The sequence below is a fragment of the Orycteropus afer genome, unplaced genomic scaffold, assembly GCF_000298275.1.
Source record: "Orycteropus afer afer isolate SDZICR_OR568_19922 unplaced genomic scaffold, OryAfe1.0 scaffold00066, whole genome shotgun sequence".
Lineage (NCBI taxonomy): Eukaryota > Metazoa > Chordata > Mammalia > Tubulidentata > Orycteropodidae > Orycteropus > Orycteropus afer.
In genome coordinates, this window is record NW_006921653.1 from 1,181,152 (window position 1) to 1,196,977 (window position 15,826).

Genomic DNA, 15,826 nt, shown 5'->3' on the forward strand with positions numbered 1-15,826 from the left:
TGCTGGAAAATTCTAAGAAACTGATATGCTACCTGTGCTCACTTGATCTAAGGCAACCATCGCTGTAACATGAAGCTGAAATTACAAACTTAATTAATAAGGAATGAAAACATGCTCACCACAGGTTGTAATGGGGCACCAGGCATCATGGCATTGGCTAGTTGCATCTGTTGGGCCAACATGGCCATGTTCTTCTGCTGAATCAAGTTATTGCGCCCATTTATTTCCAACTGTGTTTTTAAGTGTGGGGGTGGATGAAGATATTTGCAGTTCTCCCTGGAGCAACGACCCTGCAACACAAAAGCAGCAAATACCATCTTTAAAAATAATAAAATCTTAAAATAATAATGTAAACCTAGCACTTGAACCTACCACAGGTTTTTCTCCCAATGTACTGTGTACAACAACTTATCATACCTTTAGAACAAGTAATGAATGACTCCACCCAAATTCATTACCAAAATAAGGTATTCATTTATACACATTTAAAAACTTAACGAAATTTATTCATTTTAGCAATCTTATTTCAAGATTGAAATTTAAAAAAATCTACAAATTTCCAGAGTAATATAAATCACAGAATGTTAAATTAAAAAAAAAAAATAGGCTCACTGCCACATTTTCACAGTTAACTTTGACAAACCCCAGACTCATGAAGTTTTATGATCTATTTTAACTTATATTGAGTTCTAAGGAAATAAACTTGGAAGACTCAAAGCACACTGTATCTCCAGTAAAACACCTTTACAACTATCTCATTACTAATAAATTATAATTTCAAGTAAAGTTTACAAGCCCATGTATGAAGGAATTTTCAGTTTCAAGCACTAAAAATACCACATGCTCCCAATGTATATACTGAGTAGACAGTGCAAAGAAGCTTTGGTGAAAAAAAATATCCTTTATCCTTTCAAAGACATTTCTGGTTTCCATTTTCCAAGAAATAGATATATTTACTCTCTGAAAATGTACAGTATACAATGGTGATACAAAATAAGTTATTATAAAATAAATATGAATATGCCATTTGAGATAATTCTTGTAATCATCAATATGTATTAAAGTCTGCATATGCAATATTGTGTCAGGGACTCTACCCATAATCATTGTTTTGTCATTGTTGTTGTTTTTAATCTATACATAATATTTTAATATATTGCCAAGTCTTGCTGATAGTAGCAGATACATATTACCTTGGCAAGTTCTTTCACCAATACATCTAATTAGAGTGCTTTTTAAGGGTAAACAAAATACTTAATTGAAGTTATCAACCACCTTCTTCAGATTCCTGCATAATCTGACTTTATACTGTAAATTGACAGAAACTGCTGCTTATTTATGATAAAATTTTATAGAATTCTAATCTGAATGATCTGTCTCATTTTAGCTCTCCTAGGGAAAGTAGACTCCTTCAGTATGAAGAACTGGTCTCTAAGAGGAATTTTGATTCTCAATATCCCCACACCATATTTCATACTAAGACTGAGTTTATTCAAGTGCAAATAAGTGAGGTTATAATCCCTGAGTGGTGCACAAAATTAACGTGCTCCACTACTAACTGAAAGGTTGGAAGTTCAAGTTCATCCAGAGGCACTTCAAAAGAAAGGCCTAACAATCTACTTCCGAAAAAAATCAGTCATTTGAAAATCCTATGGTGCACAGTTCTCTAACACACATGGGTCTGCCCTGAGTCAGATTACACTGATAGTAATTGGTACTGATAAGTAAAGTTATATTCAACCTGAGGATTCAGTTACTGCCAATTCACTCAGTTTGATTTCTATATTTCCATAAATATCAGAGACAGCTCTGAGTTCACAGCACTGGTCTTCTTAAGCACTTCCTCCAGTGTCTCTCTTGAGCATAAGCTACCCAGTCATTCCCACCTCTGAACACAGCCCATGTTTAAATAATGGAAAAGAGGAAACACCTGTGTTTCAGTAACATATTCTGTATCAGTGGATCTCGAATAATTTAGTAGAACAGCCTACTTTTGATTTTCATGGTGTATTTCCCATAACCACTCATGATGAATGCTATTCTATCACATGTCTTATGTATGTTATATTTCCATTTGGTTTGATTCAGTTGTTTTAGATCCTCATTTTCAAAAAGCTCTGTACCTAAGTATCAACTGGGGATACTTGTTTTGAATTATAGTATACAGACTACTAACCCTCTCCCCTAGAGAGTCTGTGAGAGTAAGTCAGGAGAGCCTAGGTATCTGAATTTTAACAAGCATTCCAGGTAATTCTGTTGCAGTGGAAACACTTGAAAAACACAACTCTGCAACTCCACATTATTTTTTCATTATATGTATGGAAAAAAAATAATAATAATGTAGCTACCTCTGCAACTGATGTTAGGTAAAACTGGCTTCTTAGAAGTTTAAAATTTATCTTTAGCTGATTGTGCTACTCAATAATTATAAAGGTCAAGAATAATTCAGACTAAACATATTTTGCTGCAGGATTACCTAAAGTCCACGAGAAAACCACCAGCAACATATCTTCCTTTGTAGAGTTAAGGTAAATAGACACTAGTAAATAATCAGCTTCATCCATCTCTGAATGCCCAGGACCAAGCCTCGTGCCTGGCCCCAAGTTGCCAATCAAGAAGCATTTTCAGAACGAATGCCTAAACACTCCTAACTAAATGCTGAAAAACAAATTCTACCCCAATTCTGTTCAGGATATAATGAAGATAATGGAATAAAAACTAAATCTAATACCAAACTTTGGTTCTCAGTTGAACTAACCTAATGATGTTTTCAGCCACTCCTTAGAAGGAAGGTTGGGCAATCTACTTCCATAGTGATACTGCCTTGGAAACCCAAGGAGGGGTTCCTCTATGAGTTGGATGCAACTTGATGGCAAACAACAACAACAACGATGATGTTTTTATCCAGAAGGCAGTAATTTGAAAGCATTATAAAACTTGCCATAATAAAATAAAAGGAGAAAAATAACAGAAGGAGTTTTTCAAGTTTCAACTGGAAGGAAAGATGCTGTGTGTAGATACTCATTATATTTGGCATCCTAAAGTCTCTAACAATACTACTTTGTTCTAAAATTCTAAAATCAGAAAGCCAATAGGTATCTAGAATTAAATATACAGGTTTACATCTAAGAGCTACTATTTTAAATCATCTAGAGATTTCACTTCCAGGTTAATTAAATTGGGCTGCCAGGATTCATGCAAAAAATAGAAACATAAAAGTTTTTATTCATTTGTGACAGCTATTGCCATCACTGTACAATTTTATGAAACATTGCTTGGTTTAAATAGTAGCTTTGTTACTTATTATGTGACCCTGTGGAAGTTAATTAAGTGCTTTGAGTGGTCGCACTGTATTTGTAAAATAGTAACAATATCATCTATCACACTGATGATATATGAGAATTAAGCAATATAGTGGACCAACCTCAAACATGGCACTTGTTATAGCAGGCAGTCAATAAATGTTCATTGTTTTTCCCTCTTAAGTTCTCAAGCTAATAGGTAACAGTCACTTAATTTAGCACTGTTTATGTTAAATGTAAGGAGATCTGGTGGCATAGTGCCTAAGGCACTTGACTGCTAACCCAGAAGGCTGGCAGTTCAAACCCACCAGCCACTCTTTGGAAGAGAGATGGTGCAATCTACTTCCATAGTGTTACAGCCTTGGAAAACCCAAGGAGGGGTCACTATGGGTCGGGTCCGACTCGATGGCAAATAACAACAATGTTAAATGTACCAAAAATAATACAGGGAGACAAACCCAGGTAACAATGAGTATCTGTCATGAGTAATATAATGCAAGCTTGACTTGAAATCATCATTCTGTTATATGCCACATCCACTAAGGAAAATGCTATTTTAATACATTTCTTAAAGCATTATGTTTCTGTTCTTTGCTTTTGTTGACTGCACTGGGATATTACTGCCAGGGAGGGAGCTGTCCAGCTGACTAGCAGGGCACTGTATAGAGCCTATACCACAGATACCTTAGACTCCCATTGAAGGAGGCTTTTTATGTAGTTAACTCAACACAAATTCTAAAGACATCATTGTAATACATACATTGTTTGTTTTGTTAATGTAATTCAGGATGTTCAGTAAAATACCGGAACAGATTTTGACAACTTTTTCTAAACCTTTAAATTAGAAGTAGCCTGTCTAAAAAAAGGGAACTATTTCTCCTATAGTCATAAAAGCCTATGTAACACCAGTAACAGTCTTTTGAGAGATGGACTAATCAATTAATCAGTTTCTGAAGTTATAAACTGTTTAACTGTGAATTCAACTATTTTCCTCAATAGCCTGTCACATTGCCAAAAAGCCTGTCATTATAAAAAGGGAAGATAAGTGTTCAGATAAAATGATCCTCAAAATATGTGCCTGGTTACATTTTTAAACATTATAGTTCAATAAAGTTTACTTTAAATATTTATAGAGTACGTGCATATATAATGTTGTTATTGCCAGGTGTCATCGATTCGATCAACTCTCACTGGCCCTCACGTGACAGAGGAGAACTGCCCCACAGGGTTTTTTCGGTAGCATAGTGCCTAAGGCACTTGACTGCTAACCAGAAGGCTGGCAGTTCAAACCCACCAGCCACTCCGCAGAAGAAAGGTTGGACAATCTACTTCCATAGTGATACCACCTCAGAAACCCAAGGAGGGATCGTTATGAGTCAGGACCAACTCGACGGCACACAACAACAACAACAACAATCTTTGCAGAAGCAGACATCAACCAGGTCTTTCTCCCACAGATCTACTGGGTGAGGTTGAACTGTCAACTTTTTAATTAGCAGCTGAGAGCTTAACCATTGTGCCACTCCTAGCATATGTAAACCAAAAAAACAAATCCATGCCATCAAGTCAATTCTGACTCATACCAACCCCTTTGGGTTTCTGAGGCAATAAATCTTTATGGAAGTAGACTGCCCAGTCTTACTTCTGTGGAGTGGCTGGTGGGTTTGAACTGCCAGCCTTCTGGTTAGCAGTCAAATGCCTTACGTACTACGCCACCAGAGCTCCTTAACATATATATGGTACACATATATGAAAACTATATGCATGTGATATATACATGTTGTTGTTGTTGTTGTTATGTGCCGTCAAGTCGGCCCCGACTCATAGCGACCCCTCCTTGGGTTTCCGAGGCAGTATCACTACGGAAGTAGATTGCCCCATCTTCCTTCCAAGCAGTGGCTGGTGGGTTTGAACCACCAGCCTTATATATATATATACATATATATATATATATATATATATATATACACATATATATATATGTGCAAGATATAAACTGATAATATGGTGGAAATTAAGAAATTAGGAGCAAATCAAAATAAGGATAAAATGGAATTAAAGTAGGAATGGCAAGTAAGATAAACAACTTTTAGTGAATTTTTGAAATAACTAACAGCTAACTAATAATCAAAACTAAAACAGTAGTTTACTTTGAAATGGCCAAACTTGCTTAATAAATTTAAAATTCTACCTGAAAACTGGGCAAATTAATTTTCTATGTTTTAATTATACTTCTTCTATCTCAAGTAACAGGAATATTGTGATTTTTGAAGACAGAATCTAAAGAGACATGTTATTAAGCTGCCAAATGGTAATTATGCGGTAGGATTAAAATTACTGAATCATAATTGAGTAGACTCTGGAAATAAAGGGGCAGTGACAAAATCATTGGGGAAAGCTTATACTCATAAGTCTTTTACCTACTTTTAAAATACTAGTTTTCTGGTAAGAATGTTCAAACCAGTAACATGCATTTCAATTGTTACAATAAGCCCAAGATTTCTATGGGATGACTGAGATATGTGAATGTTTTGAAGCACTTTCTGAAGAAATTCATTGGCCAGAAACTCTGGCAAGGGAATCTGGTGGTTTCATATTGAAAATGCTTATATATTTTTTTTCCAGCTAAGATGATGCATGTATCTCAGAAATATTTTGCCAATAAAGAAATACTGGCAGTCAAGACATAAAATTTCAAACACTGCCAAAAAATATGTGTGCTAGTTAACAATGCTGAGGTATGAATAAATATATACATACATATGTGTGTATTTATATACATTTACTTAAAGATTACAGTATTTTAGTAGAAATTTAATGGCAGTTTATAAATACTGAATTTTAGAAAAAAAAATTACCCTATACACACACAAACGTACACACACACATATATACACACAGTGTTTTCTTTTCCTGTAGGTGGCTTTAAGTTCAGTAAACATTGCAAACATTGAAAATAGATTATTTGCATCTAATACAGAGTATATTGTAGTTTTTAAATGTGTATTTTCTTACTCGTTTTCAGAAACAAATAAACTTTCAGCATCAGGTTATATGAACACACACACACAAAAACCCAAAACCCACTGTTATCGAGTTGATTTCAACTCACAGCAACCCACACTGGGTTTCCAAGGCTATAGATCTTTATGGAACACATGCATCCTAAAAAGATGACCAGGGTTCCTCAACCTTCTTAGTACTCCTGACATTTTAGGCTAATGGTTCTTTGTGTGGAAGGCTGTGCTATATGCACTGTAGGGTGTTTAGCAGCACCTCTGGCCCCTAACTACTAGAGGTCCATAGGACCCTGGTCAATGGTCACTTTGATAACAGCTAAAACATGTCTCTAAACATTGATTGCCTAATGTCCTGGAGGTAGAGGGCAGTGGTAGCAAAATCTAATTTTAAATAGCTAATAATACAAAGTTATTTGTACTTCAGTCTTATTTTCACTTATATTTAAGTGTTAGGATCTTTTATTCTTAGAATTTCCTCAAATATTAGATAACAGATTTGTACAACAAAGCCTGACACAAAAGTAAAGGGAGGCTGACCAGTTATGTCTTCCAATGATGCTGAAGTTTAATAGCTGAAGCTTTTTCAAACTTTCCAGGTGTGAATGTGTGATCTCTAATACTTGTTTATTCTTCTTGTATTCAAAATAAAAGCAAATAAAGACTGTAGTATATCAAAGAGTAAATGGTGGATTTCCAACATATATTAATGGCTCCATTTACCTTTTAACTAGAATACTAGAGGTGCTGACTTCTTTTGTGTGTGTGTGTGTGTTTAAAGGAATGGCTAACATTTTCTTGGTTTGCACATCTCAAAAGAAAGTCTTTTCAGAAAAATTAGAAGTTAGATATGGATACCCACCTTTCAAAAAGAAACTACAGAGAAAGACAAATTATGTAGTTAGAGAGTCCCGAAAAAATAATCAAAAGTTTTTCATAGTCAATTTGAAATTCTGGTGGGCTCAATGCACAACGTGACTATAGTTTTCAATTGTATGCATATGTATATAAGTAAATACAGAAACTTACATAGTCACCCTACTTATGTCATGTACCTATTTCTAAGAGCAGCATATGGATTAAAAACAGACTTTGCTTATGTTTGAAATTTAAGAAACCTAGGCTATGTGACTCTTAAAATTTAAATTTCATTATTTGGAAAAACACTTAAGGAATTTTAAGGGTTATAGGATAAAACCTAATGAGATACTGGACTATCCATCATTTGGAAAACATTCCTAATGTAATCAAACAGTTGGTGAGTTATTTTAATTCTTTTCCTTACAGAATTTCTATGAAATGTTTACTGTTTTCACGTTAGTATCTCCTTTATTTTAATTCTTTTCCTTAGAGAATTTCTATGAAATGTTTACTGTTTTCATGTTGGTATTTCCTTTGTTTTTCAAATGTTAAGGGTATACCATTAAAAACAATAATGAAAAAAATCTACTGCCATAGAGTCTATTTCTGACTCATAGCAATCCTGTAGGACACAGTAGAACTGTCCATAGGGTTTCCTAAGACTATAATTTTTATGGAAGCAGACTGCCACATCTTTTTCCCTCAGAGTGGCTTGTGAGTTCAAATAGCAGACCTTTCAGTTAGCAGCCAAATGTTTTAACCACCGCACTATCAAGGCTCCTTATAGTATTGCTGTTGTTATGTGCTATGGAGTCAGACCCGACTCACAGTGACCCTTCCTTGGGTTTCCAAGGCAGTATCACTACAGAAGTAGATTGCCCAACCTTCCTTCCAAGGAGCAGCTGATAGGTTTGAACCACCAGCCTTCTAATTAGCAGACAAATGCCTTAGGCACTACACTACCAGAGCTTATATACATACATTGATACACACACACACACACACACACTGTGTGTGTCAGTAGATCTGGTGGCATAGTGCCTGTGTGTGTGTGTGTGTGTGTGTATACATACTGTTGATAAGTAAATATTACATAGTATTTAATTTTTATACTCACTTTGTTTATTCTCAAATATTCATGACCGTTTAACCCAGAGATTAGAAGACAGGATTTTGTTTTCTTCCAAAGTTTCCTATTTTTAATATTCTGGCTCTTGTACTTATTTCAGAGGTATCACCAGGAAAGGCAAGAAAATGTTCTTTAAATCAACCACAACTCCTATTTTAATGTTCATATTGGTCTTTCAGGTGAACATCAGGAAAAATGCTTTTGCATCTCCACAGAACATTAGGAAAGAAGTCAATTCTCTTGTTTTCCTAAGCAATTAATCTCTAAGTCTTCTAAACTTAACAGGAAGCAAATATAGCAACACTATTCAATATTTAAGGCTTAATTTCCTAGTTGTAAATTGCTATTTCTTCATTCAGTCAGCCTAACATCAAATACTTGCACTGAATTCAATCAGCTGGGAGAACTGTCTTCTACCAGTGAGAGAAAAGCAGCAGAAATTTATGATTTTTTTTTTTTTTTTTACTTAAATAGTCCCAAATTCTTTCCGTTACTTTTTACCACAGAGATAAAATTTGTTCTCAAGTGAAGTACATTGTTAGGCAAATTTAGACTTTTTCCTTTCCTGATTCTACAAAAAGTTCATATTCACAGTCACACACTTTGGCTTAACAATTACTGAGATTGCCAGTGAAAGAAAGAAACATACGCACACACACACACACACACATATATACATGCACAAACCTACTTAGTTTAAATTTGAAGTTTTACTGTAGCCTAAAAAATGTCACAGATTCAGTTATGGGCATTAAATATTTTGTGGTCAAAGTCTTAATCTGATCTAAGAAAAGAGATGTTAAGGTAGACTGTTCTAGCTATGTAGAGCCCTCTCTGGTATTCAATAGTAGTTCTAGACAATATTTTGTAGAATATTCCTAAATTTGATGATGAGGGTTCTTGGCCATTAAAGTCAATAGTGATATTTACATGCTCCAAAATATCGTAAATGCTGACGCAGCCTCCAGCTCAAATATCAGGCTACTGTGACTTTTTCCCCCCAGAGAACTTAGGAGCTTTAATTGCACAACTCCCCTTAATCATCTCAAAAATAGCATAAATTAAACTTTACACATCTACATAAGTATTATGTAATCCATGAGAGTTAAATTAGCAGCTGCTGAGGAGGTGGAGAAAGGGAGAAGAGCAATAAATCATACATATTCTTGTTAGAAAAATATTGCTTCTTTCTCCAACAGCTTTTGTCTGTGAGAGATCAGATATACATTCAATTATGTTATTAACAGTTATATCAACACACAATTTTAGCTGATACAGGGCAGCCCCTGAGTTACAAACGTCTGATATACAACATGCAGTTACAAGCCAACTATTTTTGGCCTAATATATATTAAAATTTGAGAGACATATAATGGTTCATAATAATAAATAGGCATTACTTTGTGATTCACATCAAAACATTATTATTATTATTACTGTCTTAGTATATTAAAGATATTTTAGTATGTCTGAAAGTGTTTCTTAATTTTCTTATGCATAGAAAGGCATTCTATGTACTATAAAGACAAACTTTGATTAACTGACGTTAGATATGAACTGTACTTAACTGTTCTGACATACGTGCAAATTCGACTTAGAAATAGATTTAGGACCGGAACTTTTTCGTAATCCAAGGACTGTCTGTAATCATGTGAAGAAACCTTAGCCTCCACAGAGGGCCCATATTAATCTTCTATTTACAGCTGCTTCTGATGAGATGCCACAAGAAGAAATAGTCTCACTTTTTTCTTACATGGCCTCGTCTAGCCCACAGAATCCTCCAAAAAGTGTATAGCTATCACCAAAGTTAATGCCATGAGGTCTTAAACTGGGCACCTCGTTTCTGCCCATTCTACACTATTTCTGGGTTCAAAAGATGGGTTTGGCTGGCATCCGTATTCAAACCAGGATATCCATGACCTTGTGAAAGCCCAGTGACATTTGGTAGGTGCCAGCATCATTAAACAGTCCAACATTTATTTGTTGGCTGCTCTTTCATAGCATCATAAAATTGGAAATGCCAGATCACTATGTTTCTATTATTTTTTCAATTGCATCATTATTTTTTCAGTATAGCAACTGTCAGACTTCTAAACTCTCTGTGGCTCAGACACTTCTGAAATTTTATGGCATTCAAATCAGACAGCCTTCAATCTCAGCTAATAATTAAAAGCCCTAACATTTACATAATAAAATTTAGTGCTCTATTTGTAGCACATGCCTTTCAATTCAGAAATGCAAAGCATTTTATAAATTGTACCCAATTCATCATCATACCATTATTACATGGATTACAGCACGGCTGTCTATATTATATTTCCAGGACTTTCCTGATGGTAAGAGGGAGGTAAACTTCTGAATCAAAGGCATACAACATTCTATTTGTTTATTTATTTCACTTTTACACTCTTTGGAAGACTTATTTTAGCAACTCTTTACAAACCTATGCCAGCTCCTTGTGTATTTACAAAGCACAACCTCTTGATTTAAAACCACAAATGACAGTTTTACTATAAGAACAGGAATGATAAAACTTACATAGAGCTTCCTATGCTTTGGGATATGTATTAAGCACTTTGTTGTTGTTGTTGTTATGTGCCGTCGAGTCGGCCCCGACTCATAGCGACCCCTCCTTGGGTTTCCGAGGCAGTATCACTACGGAAGTAGGATTGCCCAACCTTCCTTCCGAGGAGTGGCTGGTGGATTTGAACCGCCAGCCGTCTGGTTAGCAGGCAAGTGTCTTAGCCACTATGCTACCAGAGCTCCCATTAAGCACTTTACAGGTATTAATTCATTTAGTTCTGTCACCATCAGTGGGCAGGAGTTTCTGTAACATTTTACAGAAAGAGGAAAATGAAGTATCAGCACTATAAGTGACTTGCCCAAGGACCCATAACTGAACTCAGCCAGTCTAACTAGAGTTGTTGCTCTTAACCATTATGCTAGAGATGTGCATTCATACTGAGTATGCCTCACTTGAGCCTCATTAGGGGTGTGTCTGTTTCTCCAATCATTGACTACTCACACTAGAAATGTTATTATTGTTGTTATGTGTTGTCAAGTCAGTTCCCACTCATTAACAACCTTATGTACAACAGAATGAAACACTGCCCAGTCCTGAGTCAGCCTCACCATCACCTATGGTCTGTGCCCACTGTTGCAGCCACTGGGTCAATTCATCTCATTGAAGGGCTTCTTTTTCACCAGTCTTCTACTTTACCAACCATTACGTCCTTCTCCAGGGACTGGTCCCTCCTGATAATAAGGCCAAAGTACTCTCCATCCTTGTTTCTAACGAACAGTCTGGCTGTACTTCTTCCAAGACACATTTTTTGTTCTTGTTCTAGCAGTCCATGGTATATTCAATATTCTTTGCTAACACGATAATTCAAAGGCATCAATCCCTTTCTGATCTTCCTTATGCATTGTCCAGTTTTGCATGCATATGAGGTGAATGAAAATACTATGGCTTGGGACACCTCACCTTATCCTCAAAGTGACATTTTACTCTTAAACAGTTTAAAGAAGTCTTCTGCAGCAGATCTGCCTGATGAAATACATCATATAATTTCTTTATTGCTGCTTCCAGCTGCAGTTCATAAGGTTTTCACCAACCAGTTTTTTCATAAGTAGACAGCCATGTCCTTCTTTCTTAGTTTGTCTTTGTCTGGAAGCTATGCTGAAAACTGCCCAGCATTAGTGACCCTGCTGATACTTGAAATACTAGTGGCACAGCTTCCAATATTACAGCAGCCTGAAAGCCACCATGCTTTGGCAAACAAGAAATCAGAACCAAATGCATGTTTCAACCCCTCTGAGATTTTCAAAGGAAAAAAATTTCACAATATAAATAACTAATTTTGAGAAGATTAATCCATAGTGGTTCTGAAGTATAAAGGAATAAATTAGATAATATTAGAAATTTCAGTTCATCTGTCATTAGTATTATTTTCCCCATACATGGACATGTATTGTAGCGTCAGCAGTAGTTCGGAATAATAAACAGGCATTACGCTGTGATTCACATCAAAACATTATTATTATTATTACTGTCTTAGTATATTAAAGATATTTTAGTATGTCTGGAAGTGTTTCTTAATTTTTTTATGCATAGAAAGGTATTCTATGTACTATAAAGACAAACTGATTAACTGAAAATATGAACACAAAACAAGTTAAAATTTTACTTCATACCATTCTAGGGAGGTAAGAGATTCTTGGATCTATAATCCACTCACCCAGCCTCTGTGATTTAGGTACATCAAAAATAATGTAAAAGTGATTTTATATTAAATGTGTACCTATATAAAAATATTCACAGAAGGAAAATCTACTGGGCAATCTAGTTCTGTAAGGATTCACCGCCTCGGAAACCCAAAGGGTGTCACTATGCATCAGAATCGACTTGATGGCAGTGAGATTGGTTTAGATATTAAAATATTAGTAAGACAGTGATAATGGAAGGTTTTGAAGGACAAGTCGATATAAACTAAACTAAAGAATACTTTGTTGTTGTTGTTATGTGCCGTTGAGTCAGACCAGACTCATAGCGACCCCTCCTTGGGTTTCCGAGGCAGTATCACTACAGAAGTAGATTGCCCCATCTTCCTTCCGAGGAGTGGCTGGTGGGTTTGAACCGCCTGCCTTCTGGTTAGCAGATAATGCCTAAGGGGAGGGAAAACATTTTGGTGAAACAGTTCAAAAACAATGCCATTACCTTTTATTTACATGATGCCTTTGATGTATTTGTACCTGCTAGACTCTCCATGTGCCTATAAGTATAGGAAAGCAAACCCTATTTTTACTTATCTAAAATGATAATGTTTATTAGTCATGGTAAACTTTAAAGTGTACGATTACTTGATATATTTCTGAAGTCCCATGTCAATATGTATTTTGTAAAGTTTCCATCAAAATCTACTAGCTGAGATGGCATACATTATACTTTTTATTAGTGCTTAAGCAATATTCTAAAAAAAAGATGTTCAACATTTTAGCTGTCAGTTACATGCAGCTATCAGGACATTGCACTGCTCCCCAGTCATTTGGAGATGTGATATATCTATAGCAAAGACTCTTCTTCAATTTTTCATTCACATTCCTTGGTAAATGTGTGGGATTCCCTAAATGAAAATAAATGCTGTCGCTTTCTGACCTCACACATTCTGCCTAAAGTCCAGCCATTAAATGTTACTGCTTCCCATAAAGGACAATGACAGAGCAGAAAGAAAAGGTGAGGTGACAAAGGTCCTCACCACTGCTGACCGAGAGGCCACTGTCTCCTTCAGACAGATCAACTTTGTACTTGAACAAAATGTGCTCAATGACACAGCTCTGTCCCTGTGGGGAAATCTCTCTCCGCCTCCCCACCCCCATGACAATCTGCTAAAATTGTGCACAGCCATCAGCTCTCTCTCAGACTCTGGGCTGCTGCAAGGAGAAAGGCAATTGGCTCCTGAGCACAGAACATGTCTCTATTGGATGTTGACTGCAGCAGCCTAAGCAGTAAGGGTGAAAAAAAAAAAAAAAAAAAAATCCCTTGAATTTAAAAAAAAAAAAAAAAAAAGCAGTATCACAGCACAGGTTATCTGAGCCTGTCTCCTTCTCCTCACCCACCCTCACCCCAATAGACTTCTGCTGGCTCTCTAGGGCAGTTCTCCAAATGTCCAAGGAAGTAATATACAACAATATTATCTACATATTATCATTGAGAATAAAACATGAACATATAAGAATGTAGAAAGAATTAATACATGTGTTTAGTATCCTTGAATAGTTTCCAAGGAAAGGATCTATATTAGCAATAAACAAACAAAAATAGATATAAACTATGGAACTTTTGCAAATCATCTGTAAGACGAGTTTCGAAGGCAGAAGGGTACGGGGCAATGCCTTATGCACAGACGCTTGAAAAACCTTAGTCATCACATGGCACTATGTTCTAAACAGAGTCAGAAACTGCAGAACACATTCTTAAGTGCTTATTTAAGATGAAAAGTATGGAGATGTTGGGTCTCACAGGAACGTCAGCCATGGCAACACTGTTTTTTAATAAGCCAGAATGCGAACGTGAGAGGGAAAAGCACAGACGGCTGTCACATGATGTTTTTCTCTTGCTCTCATATCAACAACATTTAGGCTGTAAGCCCGGATCCACTAAATACCCAGCTTGGGTGCATTAAGTGAATAAAGCATGAAATCTGTGAATTTTACCCTTTCTGGCTCTGGCTAAAGCAGGTGGCTGTTATCAGAAATAGCTGCTTGATCTTAGCACTTTGTCCATGCCTCTCTCCTAATGCTGTTCAGACGGCACTGTGGTCCATTGCTTCTGTGTCATGTCTTTCTCCCCTGGTACACTGTGATTGTCTACAGAGGGGACTCCTGCCTTAAACTTCTCGTACCACAGCCTAAGCCAGGCTGAGTGATCCCAATAAATGCCTATGAAGTGAATGAGTCCTGGCTGTATTTCAGAATGTAAACATTCATTGTTTTTTGTTCACTTAAGTAGTTCTCAAACATTCCTTCTGCGTCTTCTCCAGGACGCCCATGAACTCACAACCTGTAGCCCCATGTTTTTGTCATTCAGATATGTTTCCTTTTCCTCCAGTCTCCTCCCCATTTGCTCCATTTTCTAGTGACTTCTTACTACTGTTACCTAACCATAACTTCATCACTCTGCTCTCAGCCAAGTAAAATGTACAGTCACTTGTTAGATTATCTGTGTTCTTATCTTGTAAGCTTCTCATCTACACAAGTCTTAGAGATATCATAGAGGAAAAGCCTTAGGACTTGACATAAAAGAAGAGGTGATATAGCCCCAGCTTAATGGTTAAGATCACATGAATTAGAATTAGAAAGTTGTTTGTTCAAATCTCAACTTTGATATTTGTTCGCAGTGAGACTTTGAGTTAATCATTCAACCTCACTGAACTGCAATTTCCTCTCCATAAAAACTAAGATAAGAATACTTCCCTCAGGATGGTATGAGGATTAAATGAGGGAATGCATTCAGGGGCTTCATTGTGGTCTGATCCTCAGTAAATGGAAATTATGTGACTTCTCTCAGTCTCCCAGCATGTTCTCCACATCCCTGGGCCATTTGACCCATGCTTCCCATCACTGAAGCGCTTCTCTAGACATTCTGAAAGCATCTTTTTCTCCTGTTCCTTCAACCTCCCATTTGTCAGAATGATTCTCCAGCCCATCATCAAGTCAGAATGTCTTTTAATGAACTAATCCACACTAAACCTCTAGTGGCTAAGCATTCTAAATCTACAATCAAAAGGAAAGAACACAAATCCAGGAGCCAGGCAGACCTGGGTTCAATCTAGTACTATTGTTCACTAACTACGTGACTTCAAACAAGTACTCAACTTCCCAGTCCAAACAATATCTTTTGTAAAATTATGTCCAAATAATAGTAACTCCAGGGGTAGCTGTGAGAGAGCTTGCCAGTGCCCAAAGGAAGAATCAACTCATGTTCATTTTTCCTACCATTATGACTGGATATTTGTATT

At 36.3% G+C, this 15,826-nt stretch overlaps 1 protein-coding gene across 1 annotated transcript in view; it reads right to left on the reverse strand.

Annotated features, from left to right (window-relative positions):
* Positions 1-15,826, reverse strand: part of LOC103196417 (muscleblind-like protein 1) — a 169,566-nt gene that overhangs the window by 53,542 nt on the left and 100,198 nt on the right. Inside the window, exon 2 of the mRNA XM_007940150.2 lies at positions 120-290. Within this exon, the coding sequence (XP_007938341.1) occupies positions 120-290 (171 nt within the window). The remainder of the gene's footprint in view (positions 1-119; positions 291-15,826) is intronic.